Consider the following 19,487-nt stretch of genomic DNA (forward strand, 5'->3'; position numbering starts at 1 on the left):
ATGGCGATGGGCAACATGCTAAACTCAAGGTTTCAAAAACAGGAATCCACAAATCAATGGCTTCCATTATTTTATACATTCTATGGCTTAAACTCACATTAAGTATGCAGCTTTGCTTTACAATTAACTCCCTGCACCTGAGTGTCCACAATTTATATTTTTATTCGTCCCCCTGTGCTAACAGATTGGTTTTAAAAAGAGTGGAAGGGTTTACTGATAATTTCCATTTTCACAGTGTGTAGACAGTTAGCCCACTTGCTAGAACACAAACCAGATGAACAAGCTCAGAAACACACTGATTTCTGCGACTAAGAAAACAAACAACAAAACAGCACAGAAGTTTCCGTTTCTCCAGGTCACAAACATGACCTGTGCCACAATCTATCCCACTGTGCTGAGAACATAATGCTTTATTCACACTTCATGGCTTTTTCTGAGTTCTGCTTGTAACTAAATAACCTACTTTTGACTAGATACGCCTCAACACAGCTATGATACATAAATTAGCAGCATTAAAATTATGTGTCAAAATTTGCTCAAAGTACAAGTTGCATAACACAATATCAGTGAAGCAAACTATTGCTACTGCCAGGCTTGTTTTTATGGTGACACCATATAATTCGAGCCATTTGCCTATTTTCATCTTTGACTCAATTTGGCAGAGAACAGGCAAGTGAACGCCCCAGCTTCAGTGTGTCATCTGTGGAAGCAACAATGCCGTCAGCCACCAGGAGGCAAATAGGGTAAACATGAGAAAATGAATGCATAAATTACTTTTCTTTCTGGATCTGTGAGGTGCTTTGCATTTTAAAATGATGTTAAGCCTTTATGTGGTGGGGAAAATAAACTCATTTTACGGTCTTTAAGGCATTAAATTCAGACTGTATAAAGAGTTGGTGATACCCAGTGCAACACTGCACCAGTATCCATCTCCATGTCTGCAAAGCCTAAATGTCTCTGACCATCTTCGGTTGCAATGGGAGTGAAATTGTGTCAGTTAAATGGAGGATGGAATAAAAATCAGTGCAGGCCACTTTGCTAGAACAACACGGTGAAAAGCCCAACATGACAGAGACAGTTAGCTGCTCTTGTGAGATTGGACGGCGCAGCATGCCACAGGTTTTTTTTCTCCCCCCTCTCTTTCTCTCTATGCTTCTCCATCCCAGCAGGCGGTCGCTGTTTCTCAATCACACTCCCTCTCCTCTGCTCTGCCTACACTTTTGAGTTTGTTTTTTCCTTCAGCTCACTTTGCAGCGCTATTCATCTGTCTCCAACTGCCGTCATCTCCTTCTCTCAGTGACTCTGCATTTATCTCTTCCTCTCTCTGACACACACAAGGGTTGATGGTGAGAATGCAATATTCATCTGTGTTCACCATTAGCTGGGCTGAATGTGAGGGCTGCGGAAATGAAGATTTAATACAGCCTGCATAATTAAACTGCAGAGACCTGTCACTGACACACGCTGGCGCAGACACAAACACACTTGTGCATGGGCCCGCGAACCTCTGTGCATCTATCATGTCATCATATTCCTGTGTGTGTGTGTGTGTGTGTGTGTGTGTGTGACTCTCTGCTTCATGTTAGCTCTTCATTAAGCTTCGCTGATCTTCTATTCATCGCTGCAGCCAGTGTGTTGGCATAGCTGGGGTGATACTTGCTGCATCACTGGGCCTTGCCCCGTGGCATAGGATTACATCAAGGAGAGAATATCCTAACAGCAATGTTACACCGAACACTTAAGTTTGTCAGCACTGAACTCAACTCCTTCACATTTTCTCAATGTCAAATAGGGATTAACACTTTTCAACCAATTAGACCAATAAAGTGTCCTTCAAATCTGCATAACACTTCGCTAAACTCCACCCTCTTCCATAAATATAACTCTGCCGTCCTTGTGTAGTTGTCTACTAAGCATACCTCTTAGGGTATGACAGACCGGTCTCTCCACAGTGTCTCCCAGCCGGGGCGACCCACCCTCCCTGCCTTCTGTTGGTCAGGGATTGATGCACGATGTGAGACTGCTTCAGCAGTAAGAGAGGGAATTTAGCGAAAGCTTCTGAAAAAACATTAGGAAGAGCTGGAGGAGAGGGGAAAAAAGGAAAATAAGCTGTGGGACGGTGAGGCTAAAAATAGCCACCGAGAGACGGAGAGATGAAACATCTGCATGCGAATTTGACAGACCGCACATGTGTGTTAGCCTGCGAACACATCTGCGTGTGAGTGCACACAACAATGGCATCCAGGGACAAAATCCAAATCTCTCCTGCGTTTTCCTTTCCCTGAAACAAACAGTGTGATCGTGTGGGAAGTACACACACACACACACAGGCAGCAGTGCAGCGTGACTGAAGGGCTGAATTACATTACCACTACTTAAAAAAGACTTCCTCAATTCACCCCATTGTTCTGTATTAACAAATTAGAGAGATGTTTGCCAAAACATCTGATACAATCCCACTCTGATTTCCCCGAGGTGGAAATGCGATTACTGTCTCTTGGACAAGTTTCCTGAGAAAGTTCACAATAACAAGGAGGGTTGTCAGGAGCAGTCTGAACAGCTGAAGGAGGTACACCGCTACCAAACCAAGGGTTAAACGCTGGGCGATCCCGGCCCGACTAAGATCCATCTGGCAAAGAAAGCATGTGGTTACTTCACCCTGTCGCCTCCACTTCCTCTACATGTTCCCTCAATTTCTCTCCCTCCCTTCCCTTTGACCAAGGAGTGCATTTGGAAAATAAACTGCGTCACTCTGGATGTAATCTGCCGCTTGTTACTGCCAGGGTTCTCTGCTTGCCTCCCTGCCCTTGTCTTTGTTTCTTTCTTTACTTTTTTTTCTCTTCCCCTCTCTGTCTGTTTACATCTGGTCTCAATTACAGCACCTCTGTCCGTCTTTGGTTAAATGAAGCACTGGGAGGACTGCATTGTTTCGGAGAACAGCATGGAAGATATTTCATCCCACCTCCACCCATTCTCTCATTTATTTCTTCCTTCTCCCCAGCATTGTTTAGATTTTATTAAATATGGCTTAGGCACGCGCCCTCTTAATACTGGGCAGAAACACACGTGTGTATGGGTGTGTGTTTACATGTCTCCAGCTTTGAGCTAGCTTAGGTGGCGAGAGGACATAAATGAACAAATAAATAGAAGAGATCAAACAAGGAAGTTGTGTATGTTGATAGGTGAGGCATGGGAAGAGAAGAGGAAGAGAGAGAGATGGTGGAAGAGGGAAAGACAAATGGACCAGAATGGAATTTGTGGACAGAAAAAGGAGACACACCTGCCGAAACATGATTTGGGTGAAGGCGCCGTGTGGGAGGAGAAGGAAGTAAAGGGAAAAAGGATGATGATGAGGGGAGAAGACTGATATTACTAACTGATAAAGACACCAGGACAGAGAAAGAGGAAAAGAAAAAAAAGGAAATGGTGGATATTATTCAACCACTCGCCTTCTCCACCCTCCCCCTCACCCACATGCCCCCTGCAGCCCTCTGCTGCTGGTTGTGCTTCGTCCTGATAAGAACCAGTGACAGTCTCACAACACACACGCTAAAGCAGTATAGACAAACACACACGTATATCCATGCACACAGCGAGGCCCCTCAAGCGGCCTTGGCCTACAATCTGTGGGATGTCCTTCTTTGGAGTGTGTGTGAGTGTGTGTGTGTGTGTGTGTGTGTGTGTGTTCTGCTCAGTGTCTGAGTACCAGCCAGGGTAAACACAGTGTGCCAGAATGTCACGGTCCGGGGCCTTCACACCTCCATCACAAATAACCCTTTCAGCCATGGAGAGAGAGAGAGAGAGAGAGAGAGAGAGAGAGAGAGAGAGAGAGAGAGGGAGAGTGTGTGTGTGTGTGTGTGTGTGTGTGTGTGTGTGTGTGTGTGTGTGTGTCGGGGAGAGAAAGGAAGAGAGTAAGCATGTGTTTCTGTGACTGTTTAAGAATGTGTGGGTAGGCTGTATGCTATAAGTGTGTGTGCTTGGTTAAGGGTGTGAGAGAAAGACAGCGCTTGAGAAAATGTATTCATGCGTATTGTGCTTTGCTCCGAGTGCAGCCTATATCGAGCCGCTCTTATTAATGCAGCGTCTAGGGACGATGTGTCATACACTAACATTACATTTGTGTAATTGGCAACAGACAGCAGAGCTTATGTGTGAATACGTGAGTGTGTCTACCAGCACAACTGCAGTGATGCTTTGATACAGGCACATGCTTCTCTGTGTCTTAAGTTTATATGAACTTTTGACTGTAAAGGAATAGTTCAACATTATTTGCCTCTTAGCTGATAGTTAGTTGAGAAGATTGTGTCTGTGGGATGAATAGGAAGCTACAGCAAGCAGCCAGTTAGCTTAACTTAGCACAAAGACTGGAAAGATGAGTAAAACAGCTACCGTGGGTCTGTTCAAAGGTAACAAAATCCACCTATGAGCACCTCTGAAACTCACTAATTAACATGTTACATCCCCAACTCTTGGCTAAAAAGCACATCTCTCCAAACGTCAAACTATTGCTGTAAAAGTTTTTCATGCAGACAACCACGCAGGAGGGAGGAAAAGTAAGACGGTGCAGGAATGAGAAATGAATGAGTAGGAGGGTGACACTGTTTAATCCACCGTGCATCCCAGCAGAGAGGGGACAGGAGGAGGACGAGGAGTGGAAGGTGTTGAATTTGTATAAGAGTGGAAAATTCATCACCAGAGCCACACATTCCATGGGACACAGATTTGGAAGACACTTGACTCAGTTTGTCTCAGTGCGTCAGCCCAGTGCGGCAGGGATTTGCATCTCCATACAAATGCGCTACCTGGTTGAAGTTGTGTCTTTACGATGCACCTGTCTTGAGCTGATGACATTTAAAATCAGCGCCCTCTTTAGCTCTGTTTACTATTGCACTGTGCAATGGTCGTTGGTAGCCAGCTATTGATCATGGATATTTAGGCTGGTGTTATGATTTAGCTTGGCATCTTCCGCTTGTAGCAGCAAAAGGCTTTTTAAAATGAATGATAAGGAAGCCCTTCTGATTTTACCACAAGCTGCTTGAAGACGAATCAGGAGATGGTCCATCTCAGGCACAACTTGGCACAACTTGCCACATTAAAACTGGTAATGGAAAGGCAAATCAACCAGCATAGTTTGATTCGACACAGCCAAAACTGCCAATGGAGAAGCCCGAGTATTGCATTTAAATTAAGTGCAGGACAGCAAGATGTTTATGAAGGCTACATCCTGGCAGAAAGTGGAGTTTGGACATCAGTGTAAACCACTTTACTGCATTTGGAAGAATTTATATATTTTGTACGTGATGCCCATCGCTTTTAGATTTCCCTCAGTGCGGCTACAAATCCAAAATAAACAAAGCCAGCATTGTTTAAAAAGCATGTCTGTAGTATGTTGAGTTAAAACTCAGAGTGACAAATAAAAGAAGTGGAGCAGAGAAAGAGAGAGAAATGAAATTGGAAAACGGCAAAATGTGACAGCCAAAGAGTTTAGGAAGGCGCTGTACCCACAAATCTCAATCAAGTGAACCGCTGCCTTGATTGCTCGAGTGAGACTGAGCCTTTGCTCTGCAGCAAAACAAACACGTAAGCATGTCTTAACATAGCTGAGCCCAACCACCCCGAACCTTGCCTGGCACTCATCAAGGCTTTGGCTCAGAATAGCACTTTCTCTTCAGGGGTGTGGAAGGAGAAATAAGGAGAGCAGGAGAAGGAGGAGGAAGAAGGGGAGAAAAGTAGGTAAAGAAATGGCAATCAAGCAAGTTCCTTGGAAAGGGAAAGGAGACAAAGGATAAAAGGGAAAAATATACTATATGAATAAAGGAACAACACAGCAAATAGACATGCCTTCCTTCTTTACTCCAGCCTTCCTTTCTCTACAGCTTTTTTTCTTTTTATAATAAAGTAACTCTTACTCCTCTCCTGCAATTTTCCGCTCGGTTGCTCCTTAATTCGAGAATTTGTTTGTTGTGCCATTGGAGGCATTGTTGATTCATGCATATTTGATTTGGAAATGTCACTCATTATATTTATTTCCTTCCTGCTTGCTCTGTCTATCCATTTCTTTCCCTCTCTTTCTTCCCTATCTTGACACAGTCTGTTCACAAAAACAAACAGCACTTTTACTCCTTGGTTGGCTTGTTAAATAATTATTTTCTCCTTGCATTTTTATGTCTTTTAACTGACTTTTGTTTTGTGCCTGACGATCACAAAAACTTATTCCATACGATGTAATCTGGTCAAACAAATTACAGATGGACGAGACGGTGCTGCTTGTGCAAGAGGGAGAACATAAAATAAAGCAGGGAGGGGGAAAAAAAGTCCTCGTTGGCAACACACCGATCCTCTGAGTTGCCATGGTAACACAAGATTCAGATACTGTTGGAGATGAGAGCGAAACACTTGAAGAGGGAAAAAAAAGAAAGATGGAGAGGAGGAAATGTTTGATGTTTAACTGTCAAATGTTTATTATATTCAGAATGAGGACAGTGATGTTTATTGATTTTTACTGAGCTGAAACTATTCATATTTAACGTTTTATCATTTCTGTCAGGGTAGTGAAGAAACGGAAGGGACAGGGTTGATCATGTTGGTATAAAAAACACATTCAAACACATTCAGCTGTTAACCTTTGTATTGGTCCCTAACCGCAAGGACTTGGACATTTGACCAGCTGGTCCCATACTTTCTCTTTACTCTGCTGTCTGCTTGACACAGCACCACTCAGACCACATGGAGTCAGACACGAGGAGCAGCCACCTCTCAACCCTGTGTGAAAACTGCTATCTGGCCTTTGATCGCGGCCTGAACATGAGTCTTATTTAATCCTGTCTACTGTGTTCTTCTGCAGCACGGAGCAGCGAAGGTCTGAGTGGATGTCTGCTATCAGGAGAGCCCATTTCACTCTTATGTTAAACACTGCTATTTGTATTCAGAGTTAAGCTACAGCGTGGCAAAAAGGACCGTTTGAGGTCTAAATTAAGGGTGCAAGCATATGTGCGCACTTGCACTCACACACACACACGCATCCCTGATGGCATGCCAACCCATTCCCACTCTCCCAGTAGATAAAGAGGCAAAACCACAAGGTATTAAGGAGGAGAGGCACATTCCTGCCCTCTTTTTTCCCTGCTTTAACTATATATAATCCACACACAGAGGCGGCAAGGTGAAGAAAAAGAAGGATGAGGAATAAATGGGGTGAATGAGCATCAAAGTGGTGAGGGATGGGGTGCAGAGAGGGAGATGTTAGAGGAGAAGGATAAGTCTAGCCTACAGGAAGAGTTGTACTTGTTGGGGCATTGAGAGCGCAACTAATGGATATGGCAGCTAGGAGAAGGATGATGAATGACTCTGTGTATGTGTGTGCGCGCGTGCATGTCACTGTCAAAATGTTTACACTTCTGTGCATGAAAGACACAAAGTACAGAAACTGTGTGTCTATGTGTATGTGCGCACGCGCGTGTGTGTGTGTGACAGTGCAGATGATGGATTCTCTAGCGGAGCATGTGGTCGGTGGTTTCTTGGGCAGACGAGGTGACAGGAGAGGTCTCTCTGTCCACATGCCACCGTCAGCTGGTCTGTCTGTCCCTTCGTTCTCCCTGCTGCCTCTCTCACTCCTCCACTCTCTCAGTCTCTTCATCTCCCTCTCCATCCATTTGTCTCCTTCTCTTTGTCATGCTGTCTCTCTTTTTCTTGCTCATCCTGGTTTTAACCAAGCTTCTACCCCAAAATGTACTGCACTGCAGCTTTTTACATTGGCCCTAGGTAGATGGAGCAGCACATTGCCGGAGATTTTCAAAAATATTGTGCATCGACTTGCCTCAAAAATTTTAATTAATCAGCATGTGGAAAGCAGTAGACCTCAGTCTATCTGATATTCAAGAGTCGTCCTCTCCTGTCATCAATATTACTACGCAGTTTTACATGTTTACTTGCACATCCTGCTTTCCTTCAATTTTCCTTTCGTCACTGCAGGCCTTTCCTGTTTATCCATCCGTTGCCCCTCTGGCCCCTCTCAGCTCAGAGTGTGCTAGCCAGCGCTCTCCCCATGTCTTGCAGATGGGCGCACTAATCCGCTAACATTAGCTCCGTGAGGCGTGAAGGCTGGGCCCGTGTGTTGTTTTGGACGGCCACGGAGGCTGTGGCTTAGCATGCTAGTGTTTGGGATTCTACACAGCTCCGGTTGAGAGAAGAGATAAAGAGGAAAGTAATTGGATAAAGGTTGACCAATTAATAAAGGCCGGTGATTCAGGCCAGCCAACAAGGGGGGGATTTAATCTGCACAGAGATAATGGGGAGAGTCAGACCACAAACACAAGGAGATAGCGTGGGATTGTGCGTATGTGTTCGTGTACTTGTGCCTTTATGTGTGCGCGGCATCAATCAGATAAAGAACAGGCATGACTGTCAGTCACTTGGGAGTGCAGTGGATTTACATCCATAAGTCCATTGAGAAGATATGCATTTGAATACATTTTTCTGTGCTCCCTAATATATGCGAGGCCGTGTTTGGTGTTTATAAGAGAGTGAAAGAAAAGCACAATGAAAACATCGCATGGCTGTGTGTCCATCACTAATATCCTTGTATACACTCCAGCAGTTGACAAACACTTGTTATGCCTCGCGTGTCGCTCGCTGCAGCCGCCACTCTGCACGATTGATATTAGCTTTTATGCTAATGCAGCATTTGGCTATGTAAGAACAAGGCAGTATTTCCATAGACAGTCATTCATCCCGGCCTGCTTATGGCCTTATGGGCCACGACAGAATTATTGCTGCACAGTACACAAGCTGTTGTCACTGTGCCAAGAGCCACTATTACACATACAGACAGCAGACACACACAGCAGGGTGATGTGAGGAAACCCTGAGGCGAAAGCCACAGAAGGTGCGAGGGTAAAGGTGCGTGTGCGGCTGAGTACAATTTGTGCCTATGTTGCTAAATTTGTGTTTGCATGAGGGAGAAAAGGCTTTTATTGTGCGATCAGCCACATTATATATGAAACAATAGCAGCTTTATCATGAGGAGTTCTCGTAGGTTTGCTCAAATCTTTGTTTTTTGTAAATTGCATTCTGCAAGACTATCAAAACATCAAATCACACCTATCCACTTATGTGAAGGTGAATGCACATCAAGACTGCATCATGGCTATAAAAATTACTTGTCAAAATGAAAGCAATATGAACAAATCAGTGGCATGAAACTTACCTCAGAGATGTTGACGCGTCCCTCCTGGAAAGAGCAGTCATTGGCATTCTGGGTGCACATGTGGCGGTACTTGCACCAGTGGCATGGAAAGGAGCCGTTTACGCAGGACAGGCAGCTAAAACAGAGACAGATGAGAGGAGACGGTTAGAGAGTTAGCAGGGTCACCTGGTTTCCGACTTGAGTCTAAATTATTTACCTTACTGCGTCAACGCTTCATTTGATAAAGTATGACAGCAAAAAAATAGACAGAATGAGGTGGTGTTGTACTGTAAAATGTACGTGACATACAAAAAATATTACTGGCATTGAACCAGTACTATCTTGTATTTTATGTGTTAAACTAACTGATAAACTAGTTGGATGAGGCCATTTTATGTTGGGTAATCTCCACCCTAAGTAGGTGCACTGAAATAAGGAATATAGCTGTGGTTCCCCACTATTTAAAGCCAGTTAAGGGGCATATAGAATGGACTTTTTGGGGATGTTTAAAAGAGCACTCAATGCAATTTAGTGTAGTATGGTGTGGAAAGCTTACCTTTCCCCCTCTAATTCTTAATCTACTTTCTGACCAGCTTTTCACAGTAACACCAGGGCCCAGTTAAAATAATTAAATCTAGGTCATTATGTTCCAGATTTGGAAATCCCATGTTTTGCTGTCCAGGATCAGCTAATCTACCTTACTTGTGCCATTTTTTCAAAGTACCTTTGGACTGGATCACACTGATCTGGATAGAAACTTTTCAAGACAACCAAATTCAGATAACCAGTGCTCTAAATAGGACAACGCATCACAATAAAGGTGGTCTGCCAACAAACACATTGCAGTTACCACTTATCGCCATAGGTGCCGCCAAGAGGATCAAACAGAGGTCTTCGTTATTGTAACTTTACATCATTTTTGTTTGATTTTGACAGCTATTTGGGGGACTGTTTTATAAGGACAACATCCTTTTTTGTAGTTTATTATACTGGAAGGCTTACTAGGAAGCATACTTTGTCTACTTTATGACAATAACTGTTAAACAAATCAATTGCAAAATTTAGAAGTGTTATTACATTTTGTTCCAGAAATGTACCCTGAATCCAGCCTTCTGCTGGGATCAGGATAACTCTGATATTTTGGATCAAAGGTATCCCAATCCTACTAAAAATTTTGAACAACACAAACTGTAGGTTTGATCCAGATCAAAACCAAGATTGGATTACATGATCTAATCAGATATCGGATGGGTGTTAATTCATCTGGGAAGGGATCCCAAGAAATTCAAGCAAGTCCAGTTGCCTACCATATAGCACTTATGATCACCATGACCTGGATGACTGAGAATCTTCACAGACATGATATCAGAATCCTTTTTTTGTCTTCTGAACAACCCATTTCATATAGAGTGCGTTGACAATTAAAAAGACGGGGACTGAAAATAAAGGTATTGGGGGAAAGAACAGTACAGACTGTGATACAACACAGGATCTATTAAAGGATCTATTAAACTGTAAAAACCTATCCCACTGTGTTCTTTGTTTTTTAAATCTTCACCTGTAATTTTTCTCAAAATTCCTTCCTTTCACCGTCTCATGTCTATTTATCATCTACTGTCAAGTTTGGACTTTTTCCCACCCTGTCTGGAATCCTCTTTTCTTCCCCTCACCTTCCATCCTATCTATCAACTGTCTTAACCTCCTTCTCCCCCACACTCCCCTCATTCATCACTCCCCACTCGCTTGTAACCGTCCATTGCTGCTTCTGTATGTCCAATGATCTTCCCCACAATCGGCCTACTCTGCATATATATCCTCCCCTCTTCTCCCTCTTTCTATACCTCCGCTGTATCATTCTCTCTATCCATTCAGCCCTGAGCCTTTTCTCTCTGTCCCTCTCTGCCGCTCTCGCTCTATCCATCCCTTTCATTCGCTGCCGTCTCATTTTAAAAAGCTCTCCCCCTGTTCTTTGTCTAAAGCTCTCTTTCATCCGTGGGGCTAAGAGCGCTCCACCATTTTAAATTCACCTGCTTTAGCCAAGGCGAGGTGCAGATAGACAGGCTGAAAGAGAAAGATGGAAGAAAGAAGAGAAGGAAGGAGAGAGGGAGAGATCAAAAGCAGGTGGATTTCCCTGAGAGAGGTTTAGACGCCAGGTATCGTGGGAGAGAGAGGGGGGAGAAAATAGGGAAGGGGGGGTGTAGCCCGCGGGGCTCTGTGTGGGAGTCTCGTGGGAGGAGGAGGAAACATTAGGTTGAAAGTTGGGAAGTGACTGTGTGTGTGTGTGTGTGTGTGTGTGTGTGTGTGTGTGTGTGTGTGTGTGTCACATCTAAGGGGACCAGCGGAGGAGAGCCAGACAGGTTCAAGTATGCAGTTTATCAACACAGCTTCATGATATTGGCCCTCTTTCAGCCCTAGAGACATACTATGCTACTTGGTATCTCATTTATGTGCGCAGCATTATCTAATGTAACCATTATGAGCTCACAAATAAAACTGTTTCATTTTATTACAAAGCGCACTGTAGTTCAGTTTCAGTAGTTCTCTGTGTGACCCATTTAGCTATCATGGTTTGTGTGAGCATATGGTTTATTGGGAATGTAATAAAATACTACATATAATACAGTCAAGGTAAGCAAGTCTGGATCCATAACAATAAAAGGAGCAGGTACTTAACATACAGGCTGATTTGTATTCAACCACATCTGCCAGGTGTGAATTTGTGCGTCTATCTGAACCACTATGAGCTCCCAACAAGCTCTCGAGTGGGTTTTAACCCTGTGTAAAATGCCAACAGCCCTTCCCCTCATCCGCATGAAAAATGAAGGCTTTAACTCTTGAGCTCTGAGATGGAGCCCATACACGATTCCATCAAACCCTGACGTGGATTCATTTGGATCAATTAGGGCCGCTCGTTTGTCAGGTGCGCGCTTTAAGTGATCGTTTCCAGCCCAGACCCCTCCTTTTGAGCGAGATCAGAGGCTGGAGCTTAATTCAATCCCACTGCCGCTTTAATTGACCAATTTAGCATTGTGCTGAGAGAAGCTGTCCATTTAGAATGAGGGATGTGCGGCAAAGGAAATAACAGGCCTCTTAATACCACACGAGAGCAAATAGGAGATTTGTCAATGTTGCCAACAAATGGAGGGAAAGCGATTAGGCTACGCTAGGTTAGGTTAGCATACAGTGCACAGACTCAAATAGCAGGACTGGGGGGTTTTAGCTCAATGCTTTCTCCCAAGTGAGCTGGTAAGAGTCAGGAGAAAGGGTGTCAATACTGAACAAAAGAGCAGATGACATTACTGATGCAAGACAAATGACCACGTGGCAAGTTAGCCGAGCTCATTGTGTGGCTTGATGGTGTTTGTTAGCTTGGCAACAATCACTAGTTTGAATGTCAAAGAGTCTTTTTTTGTTGCTGGGGGGCCACCAGTGGATCAGTGCTCATCAAAATACAGTACAACACCAACTTAACACAGCAGGTAATCAGAACCAAGCAGTGAACAGCACAATGTATAGTTAGTAGCGAACACCCAAACGCCTGTCAACACATCTGTCGCTGAGCCCTGAAAATAATCATTTTTATCTCAGCTTTTATCTTTTATTCATGTCAAATCAACCTTGTTAGTGTACCACTGACTTTGAAATAACGAGCAAAATATCAGCAGGTAACCGCTGCCAACTTTCGGTGACTTTTATGATTACGGCCTTTGAAATAAAACACGGTGCCATTATGTGTGCCACCCAAGGCCAGCGGTGGGCCCTGTCTGACAACCCCCTACTGCTCGCTCTTTGGTTCCTCGAAGTAACCAGGCACCCCTGTCACGAGCTGCCTTAGGATCTCAAAACCTCTCTTTTAGCCTGGGTGCGGACCCTTTTAAGGGGAAGCCCACCCAGGGCCATTCGGGGGCGTTCGATAATTCTTCCTCTCATGTCCAGGGGTGGGCTCCCTTTTTCAGACCCCCTAGTATCTCCTTATTCCTCCTTCCTGTCACTCACCATCGCCCTTAGCCACTCAAAGGCTTTGAGCGGCTGCAGACACGCTCCCCGTATGGCCACGCTCATCATGCTAATTTAATCCGTTCATATTCAGATGCTAATCGAGCTGCACTAGCTTTGGAGCGGTACTGTTTTTTTAAGGCCCGACACAATGGGCTATGATTTCCTCTTCTCTCCTCTCCTCGGTCATTTTGGAGTTCTAAATACAATCCGCTCTCCTAGTGAGGTGCGTTTGACACTCCTGCACTTGGCAAAATGAGTTATTTATTGGCTCCTATTCATTTCAAAGGAGTGGAGGTGAATAATTTAATGGTCCTCTAGAATAGTCTATCCTGTCATTACTGGATCCCTTTAAAATTTGAGGGGGGTTAATAAAACACAGAGGGACTAGTATTCATGCACATCATTTTATCAATGCATGTCTGAGTGTTTAGTTTACACAAAAAGGGTGCCATGTGAATGTGCCTGGCTAACATTTGGAAAACAAATTGCCCAAAATTCATTGTATAACTCTTCCCCATCTTTTCAACTGCACTCTCTGTTTCACTTTGGATCCACCGCTCTTTACATTCTTCTCTATCAAAGAAAACTGTACTCTCTCTTTCTATGCACTTTTTCTCCCAATTACTCTAAGAGCACCCTCAATCACACAACAAATGACCCAGTCACTGCCCGAGCCACATTAACCACAGCAAGAAAAGGTGCTTCATACAGACATTTAAACCCCAATTCACTGCCAGACTATCTTCCTTATCTTTAATAAATGGGGGGCTGTGGAATGAGAAAAAGCGTATGGAAATATTTAATTAAGGAGCAATCATGGCCGTGGGTGATTTTCTATTTCAATCTCGGCAACCCTTAAACTGAAACAGTGGGAATTCTAATTAGATTAATACCACTATGCAAATTTATGGCATTTTTGAGAAGGCAAGGGCCACGACGTAATCAGTTGAGTAAATAAGCGGGAGGGGTGTGTGTTTTTTGGGATGGGGGCTGGGTGTCAGTCTGTGAGTGTAAATCATTAAGAAACATGATGGGGCAATTTCACTATTGGGCTCATACCTCTCCTTCCAAAAGGTAGTGTTACTGTTAGCAGTCAGCGTACACACAATACAGTGTGAGACTGCAAAAGCAGACGAGTGGGAATTCATGAAGGCACAGCTGATGAATATCGTGTCTGCTCGGAAATGTGTTCCTGCATGTTCTGCTACTGTGCGCATCCTTCACTGTGTAAAAGCCTGCAGTATTTTGAGTTTAAGCCCATTAGAGGAGAACTTGGCTCTGTAAGGAATGACCAAGCATCCTGGAAACAGGGCCTTGCATGTGTCCGTACGGGCCTGAAGTCATTACGCCAACGACATTACCAGTCTGATCTCATCAGACGCCACGCACTGACGTCCGGGGGGCACGCGGCCGGTATGCGAGGCTGGAGTGCCAGCTCGAAATGGGATTCTTATCTCAGCATCTCTCGTCGCCATCAGAGTCGCTGCCGAGGATGCAACGTGCCATATCTGTAACTTCATTAAACGTGTCCATTACATCACTCGGAGGCTGTATTAGATCAGCCCAGGGAGCGGATTTAATCAGAGTTTATTGAGGTAATATCTTCATTTGGGCGACTCTCCTGTCTGCGTCACTTCTGATACATTTCTTAGACTGTGTGAGATCATTGTCATATTAGGATCTTTAATGTGACATCACATGTTAATACATCCATTAGAAGACTGTTAATTTTTTTTTTTTAACTGGGTGTTTTCTATTTGAACATGAAGCAATTTGTTTTTCAGATTTACATCTGACGCAAGATGTACCCTCGGCAGTAAAAGGCGCTGGGAGTTAGAACAAACATCCCAACGTCCTTATGGGACATGAATTAACTGGGAGTTGACATTGTAAACCACCACACCCTTAACCAGCTGAGCTAATCATCGCTGTTGCGGCAGGAGATTTTCTGTACGAGGGCAGGGAGACGGGGGTAGCTGGGTTAAAGGTTACAGTAACGGATTTGGTGTCCGAGACGTTCAGGGCTTCAATACTCTGTAAGCGACAGAGCGGGGAGAGGTGTGGCTGTGCATGTCTATGTGTATGTGCGTGTGTGTTTGCGGACAATCCTCGCAGGAGGCTCATCTAACATCCAGAGGGAAGCCAGGATGGAGCCCTGCTGTACCCCAGGGGCCTTCGGGCCATCTGCTGCCCCTAGGCTAATACCCCAGCAGACGTTTCAGCCTCCCCTGGATCAGCCGTGGATGGACAGGAGGGAGGGTATCATGTGGGGCGGTGCGGAGGACTTGGAGGATTCTTTTACCCCGGCAGGGTGCATCAAGCTCATGGTGGGAGTGACCTAGGGGTGTGGCTCGATGGGTGGTGGAGATTTTCAGCAGAAGGTGGATTAAAAGAGGCAGTGAGCTGCGATTGGGCGGATCGCAAAGGGCATCTGGAGGGTGAAGGAGACTAACTCATCGGGAAAAGGCACGAGACTTCATTCCCCGTATTACAGCATTACAGTATTTGACTTGTCTTTCTTGTGTAAATAAGTATCAGACTGAGTATCTGTGCACTCAAAAAAGCTGGAAGTATTTGTTTTGTCAAGTGGGGAAGAGGCATAAACGTGGTTAGAGTTTGTGATTGGGAGGCAATACAGCAGACCATCGTGTAATGAATTAATCATTGAGGTATCATTAGTGTGTGTCGTGGGTTATGATAATAAGACTAGAATTACCATCTCATATCCCAATCGTTTCTCATATACTGCACGTTCGATTTTTCACTCCAGTGGTAACATGAGCCTCCTGTGGAGGTCGGAGGGGGGTGGGGTATTTGCGTAAGTGTGTGTCTAACTGTATCCTTCATGAAGAGTAACATGAGTCAGCCCATGGGGAGACTGAACAGAGAGACCTCCTCTTTAAAAAACAAGAGGGAAAATACTAAAACAAGAGAAAAGGAGTTGTCTAATGTACCCAGAAATATTTAAACAATGTAACTTACGATTGGTGAACGCTGCAGTTGTAGAAGACAAAATCGACGCTGGCAAACTTCTTGCCTGTCTCCTTGGACTTCAGATAGAGCTTCACCACCCGCTTATCACCTGCACCAAACAGATACACGAAAATTAGTAAATTTAGAGTAATACTGTTCTCTGAGTCTTTAAACTTTAAAGAAAAATAAAACCCAAATTAATGACCAAACAGCTCAAACATCACACCTAACAACTTAATTTAATTACAGGGAATAAATGTGACAAATTGGACGTATATTAAAACAAAACAATCATCGACTCTCCGCCACACTTTAAATTTAAATTCCACTCGTGTGACCTCAACAGATAACACGCACACACAAAAAAAACACTGTAGCTTAGCAACACGCCGCTCATGTCACACCCACAGTAGGGTGGCATTAAAAATAGCAGCACCAATCAGTGTTTGGATGCCAGCGCTGATGAGAACTCATAATGGGGCATAATGGGCTCAGTTGAAGAACTACTGAGATGTTGCTTTGAGGAAACTTAGAGTGCACTATCTGACATGTTTTCAGTGCTTTGAATGCTGATACCAAACAAGTTTTTATCATTTGTGGCTTGACAGAATCGGACATGAAACAGGTGAATAATATCTGCAAAAAAAAAAAAAAAAAAAGATCCAGCAGATATTTTTAAATATAACGATAAACCACGGTGAAGTCACCGCTTTGAAAAGACACTAGGAGCATAACCAGTGTCGTTTAGAAAGAAAAATAAAAAATAAAACTAAACTGACAACAGTGCATAATGCATGATAATGGGAATTCAAAAACAGATCTATTTTCAGTAGATAAATGTAGACTTGTGTTTGGGGCTTTGAATTGGAATGGGTGAGCGATATTGGTGGTGACAAGGTATTCTGAATATAGACGCACTAAACAAATCATCTGGTTACATTAAAATTCTGTTCCAGCTTTCTCCAATTCCAACGCACAAAAGAGTCTTTAGTAGGCGACACATCAGCCCGTGGTGATGCACATACAGTGTACAGTGCTATAGATAGTCGCAGGGGAGAGGCAAAGAAACCGAGATGACATAAACATAAAACATATCAAATGAAATAGAGTACCAACATAAAAAATGTTCATGACTACATTCTTGAAATACATCCCTAAAACTCTGTAATCCACACCCCGCACACTCACTGCTACCACCCAGTGACCTCACTACCCCAATGACTTCATCACCCCTCCTGAGCCCGACCTTTATTTCTTGTTATTGGGATGATGTCCCGGACCGAGGGAGACAAGCAGAAGATGTGTGCACCCTGGATCCTTCCCTCCGTCTCCACGTAGTCCTCGAAGGAGCAGTTGACCCCCGCTGACAAATCGGGCACGTTGCGAGCCTGGAGGACCAGCTAGAGAGAGAGGAGGAGAGGGACAATCAGTACAAGATCAATGGAAGGACATGGTGTACATGGATTGTTATAAGATATGACATGAGGGTTAATGGGTGTTGGGGAAGAGGGGGAAGGTGGGGGTGGGTGGAGTGAAGCGTGGGTATGAGTATATGTGACAGCAGCGGGAATAAAGGAGGGTGAGTGCTTGTGTGTATGCATGTGTGCGTCAGTCGGAGCAGCTATTACAGCAAGGTTAATGTGTTCGTGTTAATGTGCGGAGAGAAAGTGAGGCAAACTGTAATCAGTCAAACCTATGTGGTTACATTGAGGAGCTGCTGACAGAATGAGAGCTCTCGTGCCCGCACACACACACGCTTACAGCTTTCAATGATATAGATGGCAAAACCAAGATTCCTACTTAAATCTACACATTGAGTTACAGTTGTGTCCTTGGTGTGAAATGTTGTGACTTTTACATGACTTCATTTTCACTTTTTACTTATGCACGTACATCTGGTAAGAGTTCATTTGCAAAAACAGATAAGAGCCATTCTTAAAATGAGGAAAAACACCAGTTTGATTGATGTTACTTTAAGTGCACAATAAAAAAAAAAACATGATTGATGAAAACTCTGAGATATCTTATCAAAACAACCGATACAAGTTTGACTGATATTTCCTGTATTGCACACTCACAAAAAAAGGGATTTAGGAAAATGAAAACAGAGGCATCTGCTTTTTCAAATGCACCCTTCATCTCGCAGACATAGATGGGTAAAGATAACGATACAGCAAAAGGGCAGTGCAGCAGACTTCTTTCTTACAGTCAGGGAGCAGGTAGAAATAAATCATGGCAACACTGTAAAATAAACTGGCTGTGTTTGTTTCTGACAAGAGCATGATTAAAGGAATGCAGTGTTTTCCACACAATTGAAATATATGTGTGGTGGTAGCTGACGACCGTGTGTGTTCCTTTGTGATCGGTGTGTGTGCCCTCTCTGAAGTCTGAAGTTTTTGTGGGGTCTGTGAAGTCTTTGAGAGGTTTTTTTTTCCTCAGCAGCAGTCATGATGTAGATGATTTTAGTTTCAGACAACATTTCTTTAAAAGGAGTTTTCAGAAAATCGGTGTGTGGTTGGACTGATCAGACCTGATCAGATGTGACTGATTGATAAGAGGAGCAGCTGCTGCAGAGCCAAGTGAAAGCAAACTTTTAGACCAAGCACCGAACAGCAGGATGCGTAGTTTCAATAGGAATTAAGATGGTGTCATTTAAAGTAGGTTGAAATAACAATAGACACCACTAAATTGATAGCACTGTTGTTCTGAGACATATAACATTTTATTCCTGTATAAATGAATGGATGAATTAGTTTCACTTTCACTGCGCCTGGAGTTCTGCTGCTCCGTCTGAGCCCAACAGTGTGGTGCTCCAAACAACCGAACAGTATACATTTTCCAACAGTGATATTGTGGCAGGCTGCCACAAATAAAGGAATGTGTTGGAAACCCTGTAGCAGATCTAAGCCCTTTTCAGTGATCACTAACCTTAGGTCATGGGGATTTCACAACTTCATATCATAAGTTTGTCCCTTTCTAGACTGTTTTTTTGTAATTGCTTAGACAGTAAAACTGTGTAATGTCCTCTACAGTTGGGACCATAGACAAGGGAAGACATACCTGGACTTCAGACATGGTGACAGAGATGTTTCTTGGCTGAACGGTGAGCTCCACACACTGTCTCTGGTCCGAGGCAAACCTCTGGGGCTCTCCTGCTCGCTCACACCGGTCCTTGCGTGAACAACTAAGGAGCAGCAGCAAAAGAGGAAGAGAAAGAGAGGATAGAGAGAAAGAAAGGGATATGAGATGGATAAGAAAAGAGGTGAGGAGGAAAAGAAAGGAAGAAGCAGAAGAGTGAGACAAGAGGCGAGGGGAGGAGAGATGAGACAGA

General features: G+C 43.9%; 1 protein-coding gene across 5 annotated transcripts in view; it reads right to left on the minus strand.

Moving 5' to 3' along the window:
- Positions 1 to 19,487, minus strand: part of LOC126385438 (plexin-A1-like) — a 294,361-nt gene that overhangs the window by 79,180 nt on the left and 195,694 nt on the right. For all 5 annotated transcript variants that reach the window (XM_050037151.1, XM_050037155.1, XM_050037152.1 and 2 more), the window contains exons 6-9: positions 19,217 to 19,340; positions 17,403 to 17,556; positions 16,166 to 16,265; positions 9,206 to 9,320 (exon numbers count right to left, since the gene is read on the minus strand). In XM_050037151.1, the coding sequence (XP_049893108.1) occupies positions 9,206 to 9,320; positions 16,166 to 16,265; positions 17,403 to 17,556; positions 19,217 to 19,340 (493 nt within the window). The remainder of the gene's footprint in view (positions 1 to 9,205; positions 9,321 to 16,165; positions 16,266 to 17,402; positions 17,557 to 19,216; positions 19,341 to 19,487) is intronic.

Source organism: Epinephelus moara, chromosome 24 (assembly GCF_006386435.1).
Source record: "Epinephelus moara isolate mb chromosome 24, YSFRI_EMoa_1.0, whole genome shotgun sequence".
In the NCBI taxonomy this organism is placed as follows: Eukaryota; Metazoa; Chordata; class Actinopteri; order Perciformes; family Serranidae; genus Epinephelus; species Epinephelus moara.